The sequence below is a fragment of the Notolepis coatsorum genome (assembly GCF_963971535.1).
Source record: "Notolepis coatsorum genome assembly, chromosome: 19".
NCBI classification, from domain to species: domain Eukaryota; kingdom Metazoa; phylum Chordata; class Actinopteri; order Aulopiformes; family Paralepididae; genus Notolepis; species Notolepis coatsorum.
The window spans coordinates 76,615,653-76,631,392 of NC_140183.1; the positions used below are offsets into that span (position 1 = coordinate 76,615,653).

Consider the following 15,740-nt stretch of genomic DNA (forward strand, 5'->3'; position numbering starts at 1 on the left):
ATATAAAAATAAGTAAGATAAAATAAAATAGTCAATTATTTACAGAAAGTGTCTTGCGTATAGTGTATGTAAAGCTGGTCTCGTATTGCCATCTCTGCGTTGTGTTACAGTTCGACCCCTGTTAAGGGATTGCCCCGAGCGAGTCTCGAACCCCGGTCTCCCACCTCTTGGTATAGTGGTCTGCGATGTCGCCCACGGTGCGGGAGACCGGGGTTCGAGACTCACTCACCTTAACAGGGGTCGAACTTTAACACAACGCAGAGATGGCAATACGAGCCCGGCTACAGTGGTGCCGATAGACCCGGATGCCCTGGGTGGAGTGAGTTTAGGGGGGTGAGTGTGACGGAGGAACCGCGAGTATTTCCACAGTCACTTCAAGTGTTGTGAAGTGACTGTGGACGTTAGCGGTACTGCAAGTTAAACTCACTCCCCCTTAAAAAAAAGGCATACAGACACGTTACCAAGAAGTGAATTCACCTCTTGGTATAGTGGTCTGCGATGTCACCCACGGCGCGGGAGACCCGGGTTCGAGACTCACTCGGGGCAATCCCTTAACAGGGGTCGAACTTTAACACAACGCAGAGATGGCAATACGAGACCGGCTACATATGTGCATGTTAAGGTGCAGGGTGTGTGTTTTGTGTGTTGTTCAGGGTTGTGGAGGGATCCCAAATGAACCCAACAGTACATAACCTGGGCCTCATAACAAGAAAAAATGTGGGGCCAACGTTTAGGGGTGTCAAACAAATTTTCACAGAGGGCCACATCAGCATTATGGTTGCCCTCAAAGGGCCAAAGACCGTATAAATGTTAATGTAATGTAAAATAAATGTAGCTACACATTTACATATTGTTAAACATGGTGTTTCTGTATTTATTACTTATTCAAGTTATACATATTGCATATTCATTTGCATAAATGTAAAAATATATGTTAGCTTATGTTATTTTAACAAATAATTTTAGTTTATCAGAACCCCATATTACTCCACCAATCAATGATCAAACCATTCAAGTAAATAACAAAGAAGAATATCATCAAATACAAGCTATGACATGATAAGTTTGTTCAAAACCTTTTTGTCACAGTCAAGATGGGCAGAACTAACAACTGTGAGCTGCAAAGAACACGTGGGACAGATGTAGCAGATGTTACAAAAACAAATGGCTGCACACAACCTTGCAGAGGCCATACATCCAACTAATGGAAGATAGTTTAATTAACTTTATCGACTTGTTTACATCAGGGTCCCCCATTTTCAATTCGTAATGAAATTGCTATTATGTGTCTGCATGAACACACAACTGTAACTGTACTCAAAAATAACAAAATAAGGGTTGTCTCAGTTCACAACTATATTGGTCAAGTTTTGGGTGGGACTTGTTTGCGTCCCTACAGCTTCTTATTCAATTGAGCGAGATGCTCGGTTATGTCACACAGCCAGTTTGCATCTGACAGTTCAGACAATATTTCTTCAACCCTTTGTTACCTATTCCGCCTGGATCTTTTTTGTATTTTGGGCTGTAAAATTGTCAAAGAATGTCTGAGGAGTAAGTGCTTTTGGCTTTTTTCCTTTGTTACCTCAGATGTTCAACATACATGTATGTGTAAGAATGTGTAATAACTAAGGCTGTCAAAGTTAAAGCTTTATTAACGCATTAACCCACAATTATTTGAACACTGCTATTTTTTAACCCAATATTAATGTAAAAAAAAAAAAAAAAAAAAAACATTTTTTTTTTTTTTTTTTTTACCTGAGCTCTTGGGGGGCCACATCAAATGACGTGGCGGGCCGGATTTGGCCCGCGGGCCGTGAGTTTGACACCTATGGTTTAAGATATCATCATACTGTGTGAAGCAGTGGGTTTACCAGTGAGGTTGAGGTTCAGCGGACAGTCCCTCCAGGGTAGCGGGTTCTGAAAGGAGTGAAAGAAGTACCAGAGGACCCAGGCCAGGATGGTGTTGTAGAACAGCCCGACCAGGAAGGACACTAGCATTGAAGACACACCTGTGTGCACAGACTACCCATCATCACTAGAAAATACTGTATCGATCAGAAAAGTTTTTTTTAATGGAGCTGTAAGTGGTATTTCTTTTTGTTAAAATGTGTGTTAAATAGCTCTACACTCTGACAGCCATCACTGATATAGAGTGTTTGGTCAGTAACATGGGTCTCCCAGTCCCTCCCCTCTTGCTTACTGCACTGGTCAATTATATTACTTGTTCTGTATCATTAGGGGATCCGCTCGGCATCACTCATGCACTCCCTCGCGTACGTGCACGCGCACTGAATAAATTCCACAAATGTACCTTTAATACCAGTATTCATCTGACCACACCCCTCGTTAGCTTACCTTCATAAGCAGGTGTGTGGTCACCTGCTCTCTTCCTTCTCGCTTTCACCACAAGGAAGTGCCTCGGTAGTACCCCACTTGACGTGTTGTTAGTTGAAAAGAGTTGTGACGAGTTTACATTGTGCTTAGTTTTTTCTTCTCTCATAACTGTTCAAAGGAAAAAGCTAAGTCATAATGTCTTCTTCGGAGAGTAGACCTACTCTTCACCAGCGGTTCTCCATTCCCGCCTCCGTCGTGCGTTTTGGTGCGGGGCTGCTGCCACTTTCGTGGTTGCCGACCCAGCCCAGGAGGCAGCCGATGGGTAGTTTGCCTCTCCGAGGAGCCGAGGCATCGGTGCCGTCGCTCCGGCGATGGCCTGATCTCGACTCTGGTTCCTCTGGTTCCAGGGAATCGTCCGTTGTTGAACGGTCGGTTGTTTTGGGTCCGGAGGATTTGCGACGCAAACTTTTCGCGTCTGCCCGTTCACGTCGCAAGATGGTGGCATGCAGGCGCGAACGGCCTGGGTTTGGGGAATTGCTGGAGACCAGCGAGGATGCGTCCGGCTCTGGATGTCCGATGGAAACTGAGGACTTCATGGAAGAGTCGGACGGATTCTTGTTTGAAGGTCCTGTGGAGGCGAGTATCCCTCCTATCCAGGAAACACTGGAGGGGGGAGAAATGGCTCCTTGGGACGCCTTGTTCGAAGATGTCGGGGAACCACCTCTGCCTCATCAGCAGGATGCCCTGCTATCAGCCACATCAGACTGTGGCTCCTCAATGAGTCGAAGCCTGCTGCATGTGAGGGATGCGGGTTCGGTGGAGGAAGGTCAGCAGGGGGAACTGCAGGCTTTGTTTCCCGAGCTCATGGCGGTAGCCGCCGCTGCAAACGGCGTGCCGCTGCCGCTGCCATTGCCTGCTCCTGTCCCTGACGATCTCATAGGTCATCTCTGGCAGCGTCGCCCGGTGAGAGGGGTGGATGTTGTCTACCCATTTTTCCCCTCAATGGGGGCCTATGTTCGTCAGGGTCAGGCGGTTTCTAACATCATGGGACTTGCCCCCGCCTACGTACCAGTTACGCGGGTGTCGGGGTTGGTCAAAGGTATGAGAGAGGGCGTGCCACGGCTTGATAGGCCGATGGCCGCTCTCCTCTGTCCGGATGTGGTGTGGGAACCATTATGCAAGCCGGTTCTCCATGGAAGATCGGCTAGGCGATTGGCATATTGGGGTGACCAGTCATTTATCGCTGGTACACAATCGCTGGCTGCGGCTTCTAACATCGCCCACCTGGCTAGATTTGTATCGGGGATAATGACGGGCGGCATGGATCTGACCGAGGTAAAATGCGATCAGATCACCCAGGCGGCAGGAGCTGTCCTGCACCTTACCCAGGTGCTGGCCATAGCCTCGGGGAAGACGCGCGCCCTGGCCACCCTGATCCAGCGCCACCTTTGGCTGGAGCAGGCTCGAGTGCCGGAGAAGAAGAGAACCCCTCTTCTGACGGCCAGCCTCTCCGATGCTGGACTGTTCGGGAAGGCCCTGCAGCTGATGACCTCAACGTGCAGAGAGATGGCAGAGGAGAGATCCGTTCTCCAACCCCATTTTCCGCCTCCCGTCCTTGCCGGTGGAGTCAGAAGGCTTCCACGACGTCGAGCTCCCTCCGCCGTGCCTACCACTGCCTCCGCCGCCGCTGCTGGCCCCTCCAAGAAGGCCAGGAGAAGAGACGGCGCTTCTGCTACCGCTGGCCCATCCACGACCGGAGGAGACGGTAGGGAACGTCGAGACCAGCAGACAGTTACCTACCGTCCCTCCGGGGCTCCTCGGGGTGGCAAGACTTGAGCGGTGCGAGGTGGCAGACGCCGCTAAAAGTGACTTTTCCCTCTGTGTCCCCTCTCCTCTACACCCTCCCCGGCCCCTTATGATTGTGTTTTGTGCCATGTAAATAAAAAGTTCCCCGATATAAGGGGAACTATGTTTTTGGCCAAACAAACTGTGTGTTTCTTCAACAAATCATATGATGGGGTTGCGTAAATGTGAATCTGCACTATTACGTTGAGAGATGAGTCATGTTGTGTTACGAGATTAAGCAAGGTCTGCAAGCATACACTCAGTCGTAGGAGGTTCTATTAGCCTGACGCTCCACATGCAGGTAGAAACTGGTGGTATTCCATTGCTTAAACAAAATATATGTGTTCCACAACGCTGTTGTGTTAGTTGCAGTAATACTCGTACACACACGTTCCACGGCCTAGCCGTTACTCTCGGTCAGCGTTTGCTATGTACGACATAGACAACGGGTGTAGGATTCACACACATACGACTTGTTTTGTTGTAAATCCTGTTCACATTTTGTGGGTAGCGGGCATTGTATTAGCTTACGCTATACATTAGCATTCTACCAGAGGTTTCAAAATGCTACAGTTGTTATTATGTGTAGGGAAAGAAGGGTTTTTTGTGAGGGGGTGTCGAATAAACCCCTCCTTCCCACTTGGTTGGTTTAGGAGATTTTATCTCATTCTGCTGAGCCAGTCAGGGCCGAGCCGTTAGAACGTCTTGGCAGGGAGGGGGGGGGGGGTTGTCCTGACGCAACTCCTATTACAAATAGGAGCCGTGTACAGGGTTTCCCCCCGTCATAGCAATGTTGCTATGGCGACGCCTTCCGTGAGTTAAAGATCTTTACGTAAGGTTGTGGTGTTAAGGTGTCGAGTTAGAGCGTAGGGCTTACGGGTCTGCTACGCTCGATTTATGTGTAAACTTGAGTCAGTTGGTCACGTGACTCACAGTTGACATGTCTTTTTCATAACTACGACTCATGTGGGAAGGCTTCTGGGAAATTTCGGTCTTTACTCTTTGACTAAAGGAGTGACTGGATGTAAAAACATGTAAACGGTTTTTTACTCCCAGCTGTGCAGTTGGGTTCATACGGGTGATGCTTCTTCTTTATTATTATAAAGAGTTGGATGAATCTATATGAATTGGAAATGGGGGACCCTGATGGAAACAAGACTAACGTCTTTCTCAGGTCTGCATCCCCTTAACAATTGTGTGTATTGAGCCGTACTGTATTGTACCTGTAACTGAGGGGTACAATTCCCTGACTGTATTGATAAGTATGGTATCATTAAACCACTACCGATTATGTACTTTAACTACTAGCCACACAGTACATGATATAGATATGATGAACACTTTCCCACCATGAAACGAAGTCCACACAAATGTATAAATCGAATATTTTATATAGCAAAGGGTATATACAACGTTCACTTAATGACATTTATGATTTGAATGCACTTGTAAGGCAAATGAGTATTCGTAGGCGGTGTATGGGGTCGTAGAGGTGGCATAGGCTAGCGCTATATTGTGCGCTCGCGGTACTTTCAGGTGCTTCAGTAATATTGCATACTTGTGGCGTTCATCAGCGACATCCACCATCATTGTCTCTAAGCACATCCGGAGCTCCGTGTACTGTGCTCGATTCTCATAGGTGAAGTCTGGAAACGTCGGTGTGGCAATGTATGACGCCGTGGATGGCTGATACATCGGCGAGCGTTGGGGGAGAGACCTCCTAGGCGAGTCTCCTCTTGCGCCTCTCTGTGGGCTGGTACCGGCAGGGTACCATGGCCCGCTGGTCCAGGTGCTATTCCTCTGGGCTGGTCGTGCGTCGTGCTCACCCGTGAATAGGGTCGGGGGTCTGTAGCGCAGCGCCGCGGGGGTATAGCCTGGGCTGTACTGGACCTCCTGGTCCGGTGGAGTACTGTGCTGTCGTCGGGCTTGGTTCTCCTCCTCTCCCTCTTCTTCTTCTATCAGGTCCTCTAGATCCTGTAGTCGTTTATTTAGCTTCTCCGCAGTGTATGCCGCTCCTTCCTTGTAGCTGGGTCTCGCTTGGACCGGTCTGGGAAGGGGGTCTGCGGGGGGTATAGGCTTGGTCTGTTGGTCAAGTTCAGGGTCGCTTGCTCGGTTAGGAGACGCTGCCCTTGACTGTTGTCTCGACGAGTTCCTTGAACCCCTGGCGGAGGGAGAGGGTGTTGCCTTGAGGATCAGCTGCTCCATTAGTTGCGCTTGTAGCTTGTCGCGCTCGGCTTGTAGTCTGTCGCGCTCGGTTTCGCGCTGGATGAAAGCGAGGTCGCGCTCTGTTTCGCGCTGGATGAGAGCGAGGTCGCGCTCTGTTTCTCTTTGGGCACCGGCAGCGGCACGCTGGGTGTCTGCTCGGTCTCTTGCCATATTCTCTTCCGTCTGAAGGCGTCTCATCTCCAGGCGTATGCGCTCTTCTTCGCTCCGTTGCTGTGTCTGGAGTCGATCGCGTTCACCCTGAAGTCGATCACGTTCACCCTGGAGTCGATCGCGTTCGGTAGAGGCTGTCAGGCTGACGAGGAACGCCTGTGATAGCATCCTCTCCGCTTCGCTGGGGGAAGACGGTTGTAGAGGTGAGCCGCTCCTGGCTGTACTCGTTGGGGAGTCCTGGAGCTCTATTTCCTCGGCGCTCTCCTCCTCTTCTTCCGTGCAGAGTTCTCTCTCTGTAGGGTTGTCTTCCTCCCGGGGCTGGTCGGGGACTACTTCTTCGGTATTGGCGGGGGGTAAAGGCATGTCAGCTCCCTCCTGGTCCCCACCGTGAGCTTGGTCAGTTACATTAGAACCCACTAGGGCCTCTGTGGTCGGGGTAACCTGGTCGTTAAGGTCAGACATAATTTTACTTTCTACTTTTACCGCGTTTACCGTTTGTCGCAGGCTAGGTAGTTGACTGACAGCGTAATCCTCTAAGTACTGAGGTGTCTGTCGTCTGCGCCGCGGGCGTTCTACGTTAGGAGGACCGTTTCGTGGAGTGTTCATCATAGGCCATTTCAATATTAATAACACTATATTAATATTACACTAGTTACCATCCGGCTCGAAGAACCAATTGTAACTGAGGGGTACAATTCCCTGACTGTATTGATAAGTATGGTATCATTAAACCACTACCGATTATGTACTTTAACTACTGGCCACACAGTACATGATATAGATATGATGAACACTTTCCCACCATGAAACGAAGTCCACACAAATGTATAAATCGAATATTTTATATAGCAAAGGGTATATACAACGTTCACTTAATGACATTTATGATTTGAATGCACTTGTAAGGCAAATGAGTATTCGTAGGCAAATCAACATTGAATGTCCAATCTCTGGTTACGCAGGGAGCAAGTATGCAACCTGGTTCTTTAGGGAACTATAGCGATGGTACTTAAATGATTATAGCTGGATATACTAAAAGGGGGTCCCGCTGGTTGTAAGTCAGTAGAGGGGGGGGGTTAGGAGAGCCGCCGGCGATATCCCATCTGGCCAACAATTTCTTGGGAGAATTCAGAGTGCTGAACACGGTGCCCACAGAACCTCGGTCCACAGATGAATACAGCTGGGCCCTCTTGTAGACGGTAGCTGCCGGTCCACAACGAAGAGACGTGAGGCGACCTCACTCGGGGTAGAGCGCCGTCTCACCTGGACTCCTCTCGGGGGGTAGTTCCAACACTTACCAGTGTTGGCTGTTATCCATGGCATAATCAAAGCACCCAAAGCAAGTAGATAATCCAAGCCGTGTAGGGCTCGCCGTCGTCCGGGTAAAGTAATCCAATGTGCAGGTCCACTCGTCCTGGCCCAGAACTCCTCGGATGAAAGCACCACACGTGGTCTGCCCAGCCTGGTTAAGACTCTAGATAACGCGAGGAACGATGGGGGTACTGCTCACTTTATAACTCTAACCGAACGATGCACCATACATAATAGACTATTATTAACTTAATAGAAATACGTCCCACTCGACGGTATAATGCCAAACTATGACAATTCAACTATTAATCCACACGATGTCTCAATGCCATTCTGAGGCCAAGTTGACCATACTGCACCACACGTGTATCGTGGGTGAGGCTTAACGTCTTGCCACTAGGTTGGAGGGTAAAGAACTAAGGGCTAAGGGACTAAAAGAAAGTTCTACTTTACTTGCGCCATATATATATGCGCTGTGAACAAATAGTACCATTCGTATTTCGCCAGACGTATTCCTACGCGGAACCGGGGCTAGTAACGACATGTTCGTCGGCACGATTGAACTTGAACCAAGGGGCTTGGCTGCTGGCGCCAAGTTCTTGTCCAATGAGAGAATTAAACTATTATGGGCTGTTAGTAGACTAAAGGGATATTCAGTGTATATGTACAAGGAATATACAAGGGATATCAAACGATATACAAATACTATTAAATATATATCCATAAATAAATATATATATTCGGTTTAATCTGATCCTTCACAACAGTACCCATTCTGCAATCTGTTGAATAAAGTTTTCATTCATTCATTCATGGAGTTGGTTGCATCCCGCCCCTCTTGTCGTTCCCCTGGGCGCCTTGGGGATTCAATAAGATGGTCTACATAGCCTATTATTGATGTGGATATGCCCGACGCACACATAGTGCTAGCTCGGGATGTTCTGCTGGACATTAAGCAACTGACTGGCGCGCCTTGGTTGCTTGGGGTTAAAACAGCGTTTTTATAAAGCAATTGGGATGGGGGTTTTTCTCTTCCGACGACCTGTGTGGTTGTCGACGGGTTCTCGTTCATATCAGGGGATGATAACGGAATGGATCTGGACATATGTAGAAGGGTCTCACACCCTGGGGGTGGGCCACCGGGCGCGGTTCGCACCGAACGTCTGAGTGGCGCCTTCTTTTCATGTTTAAGATCAACACGCATATCTGCCCCTTCTCCTGGAGTTGGCATGTCGGCGTGGTTAGGGCACGGGACTGGTTCTGGTCACGCTGGTCCGGATCAGTTAAACCCGTTGTCCGCCGGGGATGCAGATCTGCTGTTCTGGTACCCTGAGGGACTTGGGCTTTTTTCAGGGGGAAAAATGCTAGGTCGGTCCGGGTGTCGCAGGGTTAAGCGCTATGGAACCCTTGTTGGGTGCATTGTATTCTACACTGTCGTAATGGCTTACGGCCGTGCCAACCTGTACACGCCCGATCTCGTCGGATCTCGGCCGCCACGCAGGTTGGTCTTGGTTAGTACTTGGTTGGGTGACCTCCTGGGAATACCAAGTATGGGGTGTTGGGGCTGGTTTTCCATTCTTGCGCTCTTCTCTTACGCATGGCGAAGAGGGGCCTGTTGGAGTGGTCTTTGACCTCCTCGGGGAACCCTGTGTTCCCCGTATCACCGGGCCCGGTCCGATGTAATGTTTTCGTTGCCCCGTAGGCCCGGGATAACCCTGTTGGAAACTGGAACACGGGTACTGCGGCAGTGCCGCAGGTATGTTTTGGAGTTTTTTCCTGAGGGGTTATGGGACCAACCACCGCATAGGGTAACGACTAGGTGGTTGGTTCTCTGGTGTGTTGGAGCAGTGTCAACTCCCGGGTTAACCGGTTGAGGGTGCCCCTGCACGTTCATGACGTCTGCCAATCGTGTCAGCCTTCTCTGCCTCGACCCCTCTGGGTGGGGGTTTTTAAATGGAGGCTTGGTCATGCAACAACGCCAGCATGCGCCCCTTCCGCCGGGGCGGCTGTGTTCAGCTGTCCCCTCTGGCGCCTGTCTCGTCCGCAGTCTCCAGGCTCGGGTTAACAGCCTGTTGCCTGGTTTTTCCCCGGTGCGCTGCCTGCTTCCGTTGGTTAACCTTTTTTGTGTGCTTACGGCCATGCTGACTGCCTGTTCTGCAGGGTCAGTGTGCCAGGCGGTGTACTATTGGGGGGACAGGGCCCGCTCGGCTGAGGGGCCTTTGTTCGAATACGCTGGCGATGTGGGGGGCGGGGTCACTAAGTGCCCACCTGGTGGGGTCTTGATGCTGGCATCATGGACTTCTCCGGGCCCCCGTTCCAGGGGGTCCAGTCCCTTTGGTAGGTCTGGGCCTTCCTTCGCGCTCCGCTGCTACGGCCTTGCCACGGGGTTGGGTTTGCCCTTGACCCCGTGTTTCTGGGGGCAGTAACGAGGTTGTTCCCTCCGTTCGTTCCCGGGTGGCATGCGGGTTGTGCATGTGTGTAGTCGTGGGGTCAGGCCACGGTCTGCTCACCCTGTGCGTTGAGTTGCTTGAGTGCCTCTTCGCACGGTCGGGTCCGTCGCCCTCCCGGGAAACCTCTAATAGGGGGGGTGCCCTCCATTAGGGGGGGTCGGGGGGCTCGGCCCTCCCTGTTCTGATGGTCGTGGGGGGCTTTCAGCGGGGTGTATTTGTTGGCCGGTGGCTCCGCTCGGCCTCCCTATGTGCATGAGTGATGCCGAGCGGATCCCCTAATGATACAGAACGTTAGGTTATGACTATAACCAAGTTCTGTTAATTAGGGGTGACGCTCGGCATCCGACGCCGCTGCAGCCCTTGACCTCACCTTGTGGTGAAAGCTTGGGAAGGAGGAGAGCAGGTGACCACACACCTGCTTATGAAGGTAAGCTAACGAGGGGTGTGGTCAGACGAATACTGGTATTAAAGGTACATTTGTGGAATTTATTCAGTGCGCGTGCACGTACGCGAGGGAGTGCATGAGTGATGCCGAGCGTCACCCCTAATTAACAGAACTTGGTTATAATCATAACCTAACGTTTCAAGGACAACATTTGCTTAAAACTAGTTTTTATCTCTTATTTCATTGCTCATGAGGTGGAGCAGTCGTCTGGTAATCAGAAGGTTCCCAGTTTGATTCCGGCTCCTCCCGGCAGCGTGTCAAAGTGTCCTGGAGCAAGACACTTCGGCACCTTGCATGGTTGCTTCTGCCATCTTGTGTGTGAGCGTGTGAGTGAATGGGTGAGGCATAGATATCTATAGAACACTAGATAGCTTAAGGGGAGACACTGCAGGTGAATAGGGTAAAAAAATTAACTAATAGATATCACAATGAAACTTCCCCAGTTGATTACTTATATTAAGACAAGACTTTTTTGTATTACAAGTTTTCTGAAATTGTATGTTTAAATATGCAAATGAGGCATGATCTACTTAAATGTGCACTAATTTGCATATACTTCCAGGACAGAAATCTGAACATTGGATAAAGCCATTTTCAAAATTATAGTTTAATTTTGTTGACATATTAGAGCCAAAGGTTATTACAGAGGGGATTTTGGATATCTCTTTTTATCACTCCATAAATCAGAAAATACTCCATTCAGTCCATTTTTATGGTAAAATTCCATATTTCGCCATGTTTTTAGGAATAAAATGTGATATAAATCAGGGTATGAATGCGATATCAACAAACCCTTCTGTAAATACCTTCAGAACATAGATATGAATAGAACTGGAAGGTTTGGTGTATGTGAGTGCTACTGAAGTGGGGATTTCTGGCTCAGAGTATGAGGAAAAACTCTTAAAACTCATTTTTGGGAAAACGCCTTCAAAGTTCTGTATTGTAAAATGCCATACTTTTTTTTTTTAAACAGATATTTACAAACACAATACCTAATCAAACCATTAGTAATAGACAACCTAAACACATGCCTGATAACTGAATAATAATAATAATGATGTTATTGAACTGAACAGAACTACACACAGGCTACAAACAGTGTAGTACAGTGTAGTACCCCCTAATAGGCAAAAAATATTTGAATAGATATCACTATGAAACTTTCCCAATTTGTTATGTACATATAAACTAAGAAAAAATATATTGCAAGTTTTCTGAAATTTATGTTTATATATGCAATGAGGCACTTCCCCATTAAATATGTGCACATTTATGGATGCAATAAGGCAAAATGATGTAAAATAAACAACTAAATGTGTGTTATTGACGTTTTATTGTCACTAGTTTCATAGAAGACATGTTTAGGAAGCAAAATATAACAAAATCTCAAAATCAACAAAAAAAGTATATTTGACTATTCACCTGCAGTGTCTCGCCTTAAGGCGGAGTCACCAGCGTCACTGAACCGCCGCCATCTTGCTCCAGTTACTGTAGCCTTGAGTGAGAGTGAGTGAGTTGCACAGACAAAAATACTCATAACTCGCTGAAATATTGACGGATTTACAAACGGGTTGGTTTGTTATAAACATCAAAGATGTAGTTATGATACTGCGTACTTATAAAAAAAACGCTTGAATCATAGCCACGTTAATAATGCTTGTAATAAACCAAACCGTTTGTAAATCCGTCAATATTTCAGCGAGTTATGAGTATTTTTGTCTGTGCAGCTCACTCACTCTCACTCAAGGCTAACTGGAGCAAGATGGCGGCTGTTCAGTGACGTCGCTCTCCATTGGCCGGCAGCGCGGGCAAGCTATCTAGTGTTCTATATATATCTATGGGGTGAGGCATAAGTTGTAAAACGCTTTGGATAAAAGCGCTATATAAATGCAATGCATTAACCATTTATCTTATCTACCGAAACATTTGTTTCCAATAAAGATGTTATATCTGCAAGTGAAGAAGAGCTCTTTGTTACTTTGTGTTTCTAAAATAGGCGAGATGATTGATGCCAAAACCTTCTCACCTACACCTCCTAGATAGGGGGAGATTGAATTCCACACCCCGACGCTTCCCATGCGGAGTCGTTGTCCGATGGCTAACTCCATATGCAGCAGGGGGAGGCCCTCAAACACCAAGGCAATGACATAAGGAATCAGGAAGGCCCCTTTAAATAAAAGAGAGTTGTCAAGGGTAATGGTGGAGTTGAGACGGCTTAAGCAATTGATGTTAGTTAAACGGTCGACTATGCAGTTTCCGAGGAGGGGGCTTTGTTAGCAGAGCCTGCATTTATTGTAATTCTAAATTAATGTTTTCATAAAACAAAACAAAATTATTTTTAGGCACTTTAACCAAACGTAAGCATAGAATATGTTTGTTAACAAAATTGTGGGCCCTGCCTTTGTAAACGACAGCAGTGAAATAGCAACTTTTCAGGTCGCTTTCTAGCAGTGTAAACAACATAATTAAATCTGAACATATAATGAGAAAACACCTTCAAAATAAGGAGGGCGAAATCCCATTAGTGATGCCATTGCACACATTGGTTGAAGGGCATTTGTTTATCTTTTTTCTATTATCAACAATCAGAACTTTACCACACTCATCATATTTCATATCAAGACTTGTACAACAACATGAGAAATCTGGTCCAGTTTACTGTAAAGTGACCTCACTGTTCTTACTCTCTGATTGTGCCATATGTGGAAAAAAATACAGGTTGTGAAATTCAGTAGGTTAACAAACAAATTGTTCTATTTTGTGCTACATAACCATTGTGGAGTGTTTTCCCTCTCTCTGTCATTGCAGATATCCAGGTAACAGCCTGCATTAACCATGCCCTCCTTATTGAGCTAAAAACAAACACAAAGACGGAATGATCTGATTTCTCACATCAAAAAACTAATTACCAAGCAACATTATAAAGAAATTCATGGTGGGGCGGCTAGGTGGTGCAGTGGGCAAGGCGCTCACCACCAATGCTGGAGACGCTGGGTTCGAGCCCAGCTCTCCGCATTGCTATCAGCTTGGCTGGTCGTTCATACTAATACAATTGGCAGTATTAGGGGGTGGGAAGCTGATGGGTGGGGATCGGACATTGTGGACAGCGACTCCTACAGGTCGGTTGGTGCGCCTGCGCAGCAGAATCAGGAAGCGGTGTGCCCTCCCACGCAGACCCCCGACGCTGAGAGATCGCGCTGTGCAGGTGAAAAGATGCGACTGCTGCTTCCTCGAGTACCGGAGGGGACACGTGATGCAAGGCTTCGTCCACATTGCAGCCGGCCAGTGGGAGGCATGGCCTAACAGCGTTCGAGACAGGGGAGGGTAGAATTGGGCGATACGAAATTGGGGATGGGAGAAAAATAGAAAATGGGAGAAAAAGTAGATAAAAAAAAGAAATTCATGGCTAGAGAGAGGGTTTATAATTTTACAACTCTTAAAAGCATGTGCATTGCAGTTTGTGGGGTATCACTCTGGAATGGTCTAGATTAGATAGATACAATTAAGCAATAATATCAACCAATTGAAGGCAGCTATAAACAAGCATGGACACATAAGAGAGAGGAGCTTGAGCAGTAAGGTGACTGCCTAATATATATATATCTTATTTGGACATTTGTATATATAAAAAACTGTACTTCTATTTTATTTTTCATTATTTGTTATATTATTTTTATTTGTATTATATTATAATGTAAAATATTGTAAGGAAGGGGCAGGGCTTGATACGTTCTTTTTTAAGATTTTTTTTTACTTCCCCCTGTCCCTTCTCGGACACTTATTGAACTGTATGGAAATAGTCTTTGACTATTTACCTTTTAAACTTGTTTTATGTTTCTATGTTTGAGACAAATAAAAAATCAAATCAAAGACACATGTAGATAGATATAGTAGTTAAGTGTCATATTCATTCAACCTTAACATTCATTGACAAGAAATATTCTATAATAATTATGTCTATGGCGTGTACACATGGTTATATGGCTTATAGGTCAGTGGTGCCCAACCAGTCGACCGCGATCGACCGGTAGATCGCGGGCTGATTTCAAGTAGACTGCGAGATTATTTTGGAAAATGATTTAATTTTATTCAGCGCCGCAAGCAAGACCACCACCAGCAGAACCAGAGCAGCCAAAAGACCAAAAACATATAATTTCCATGAAGAGTGGGAGGAGGCTTACTTTTTTGTTTATTTCAACAGAAAATCAGTCTGTCTGATTTGCAAACAAACCGTGTCCGTGGCGAAAAAGGGTAATTTGGAGCGGCATTATACAACGATGCACAAGAAACACCACGCAGAACAGTCCTACGAAGAACAGAACTCCAGCAGATGAAGTCTTCACTAGTGGGACAACAGTCCACTTTTACAAATCCCAAAACCAAGGCAAAAGCTGCAATAATTGCATCTTATCGTGTCAGTCACGTTCTCGCTAAATAGAAAAAAATCCTTCAAAGACAGTGACTGTGTAAAGGAGGCTTTGACTGTGGCTACCGATTCACTCTTCGGTGACTGTCACTGGCATGCTGAATAACCTGAATTTAGAGCTGCAGGGAAAGGATAATGTGTAATAAACATGATCAGCTCAGTGAATGCTTTTAAAAGCAAGCTCACCATGTGGGCGAGAAGGCTGCAACGCAGTGACCTGCGCAACTTTCCTCACATGCAAGCAGAACTTCAACTTCAGGGTGAGGACACAGCACAGTTTGATTGCACACATTATGAGGAGCAAGTTCAAAGCATCTTGTCAGAGTTTGATAAGCGCCTCACAGACTTTTCAACACTTGAACCTGTTGCAAGCTACATGTGTTTTCCATTTGGAACTGTAGATCCAAAGTGGCCACACTGTTTAATCTGGACAGCCTTGCTGTGGAGAACGAGATTTTCACACTTCAAACTGACATTGAGATTAAAGCCAGGGCACCACAAGGGATGAAGGCAGAGTTCTGGGAGCTACTGCTGCCTGAGAAGTACCCCAACC

General features: G+C 47.0%; 1 protein-coding gene across 1 annotated transcript in view; it reads right to left on the bottom strand.

The window, feature by feature from the left end:
* The window catches only part of LOC311246561 (sodium-dependent neutral amino acid transporter B(0)AT3-like), a gene marked incomplete at both ends in the record, with an annotated part of 29,048 nt that overhangs the window by 12,360 nt on the left and 948 nt on the right, over window positions 1–15,740 (bottom strand). Inside the window, 2 exons of the mRNA XM_084336711.1 lie at window positions 1,872–2,009; window positions 12,788–12,928. Of these exons, the coding sequence (XP_084192837.1) occupies window positions 1,872–2,009; window positions 12,788–12,928 (279 nt within the window). The remainder of the gene's footprint in view (window positions 1–1,871; window positions 2,010–12,787; window positions 12,929–15,740) is intronic.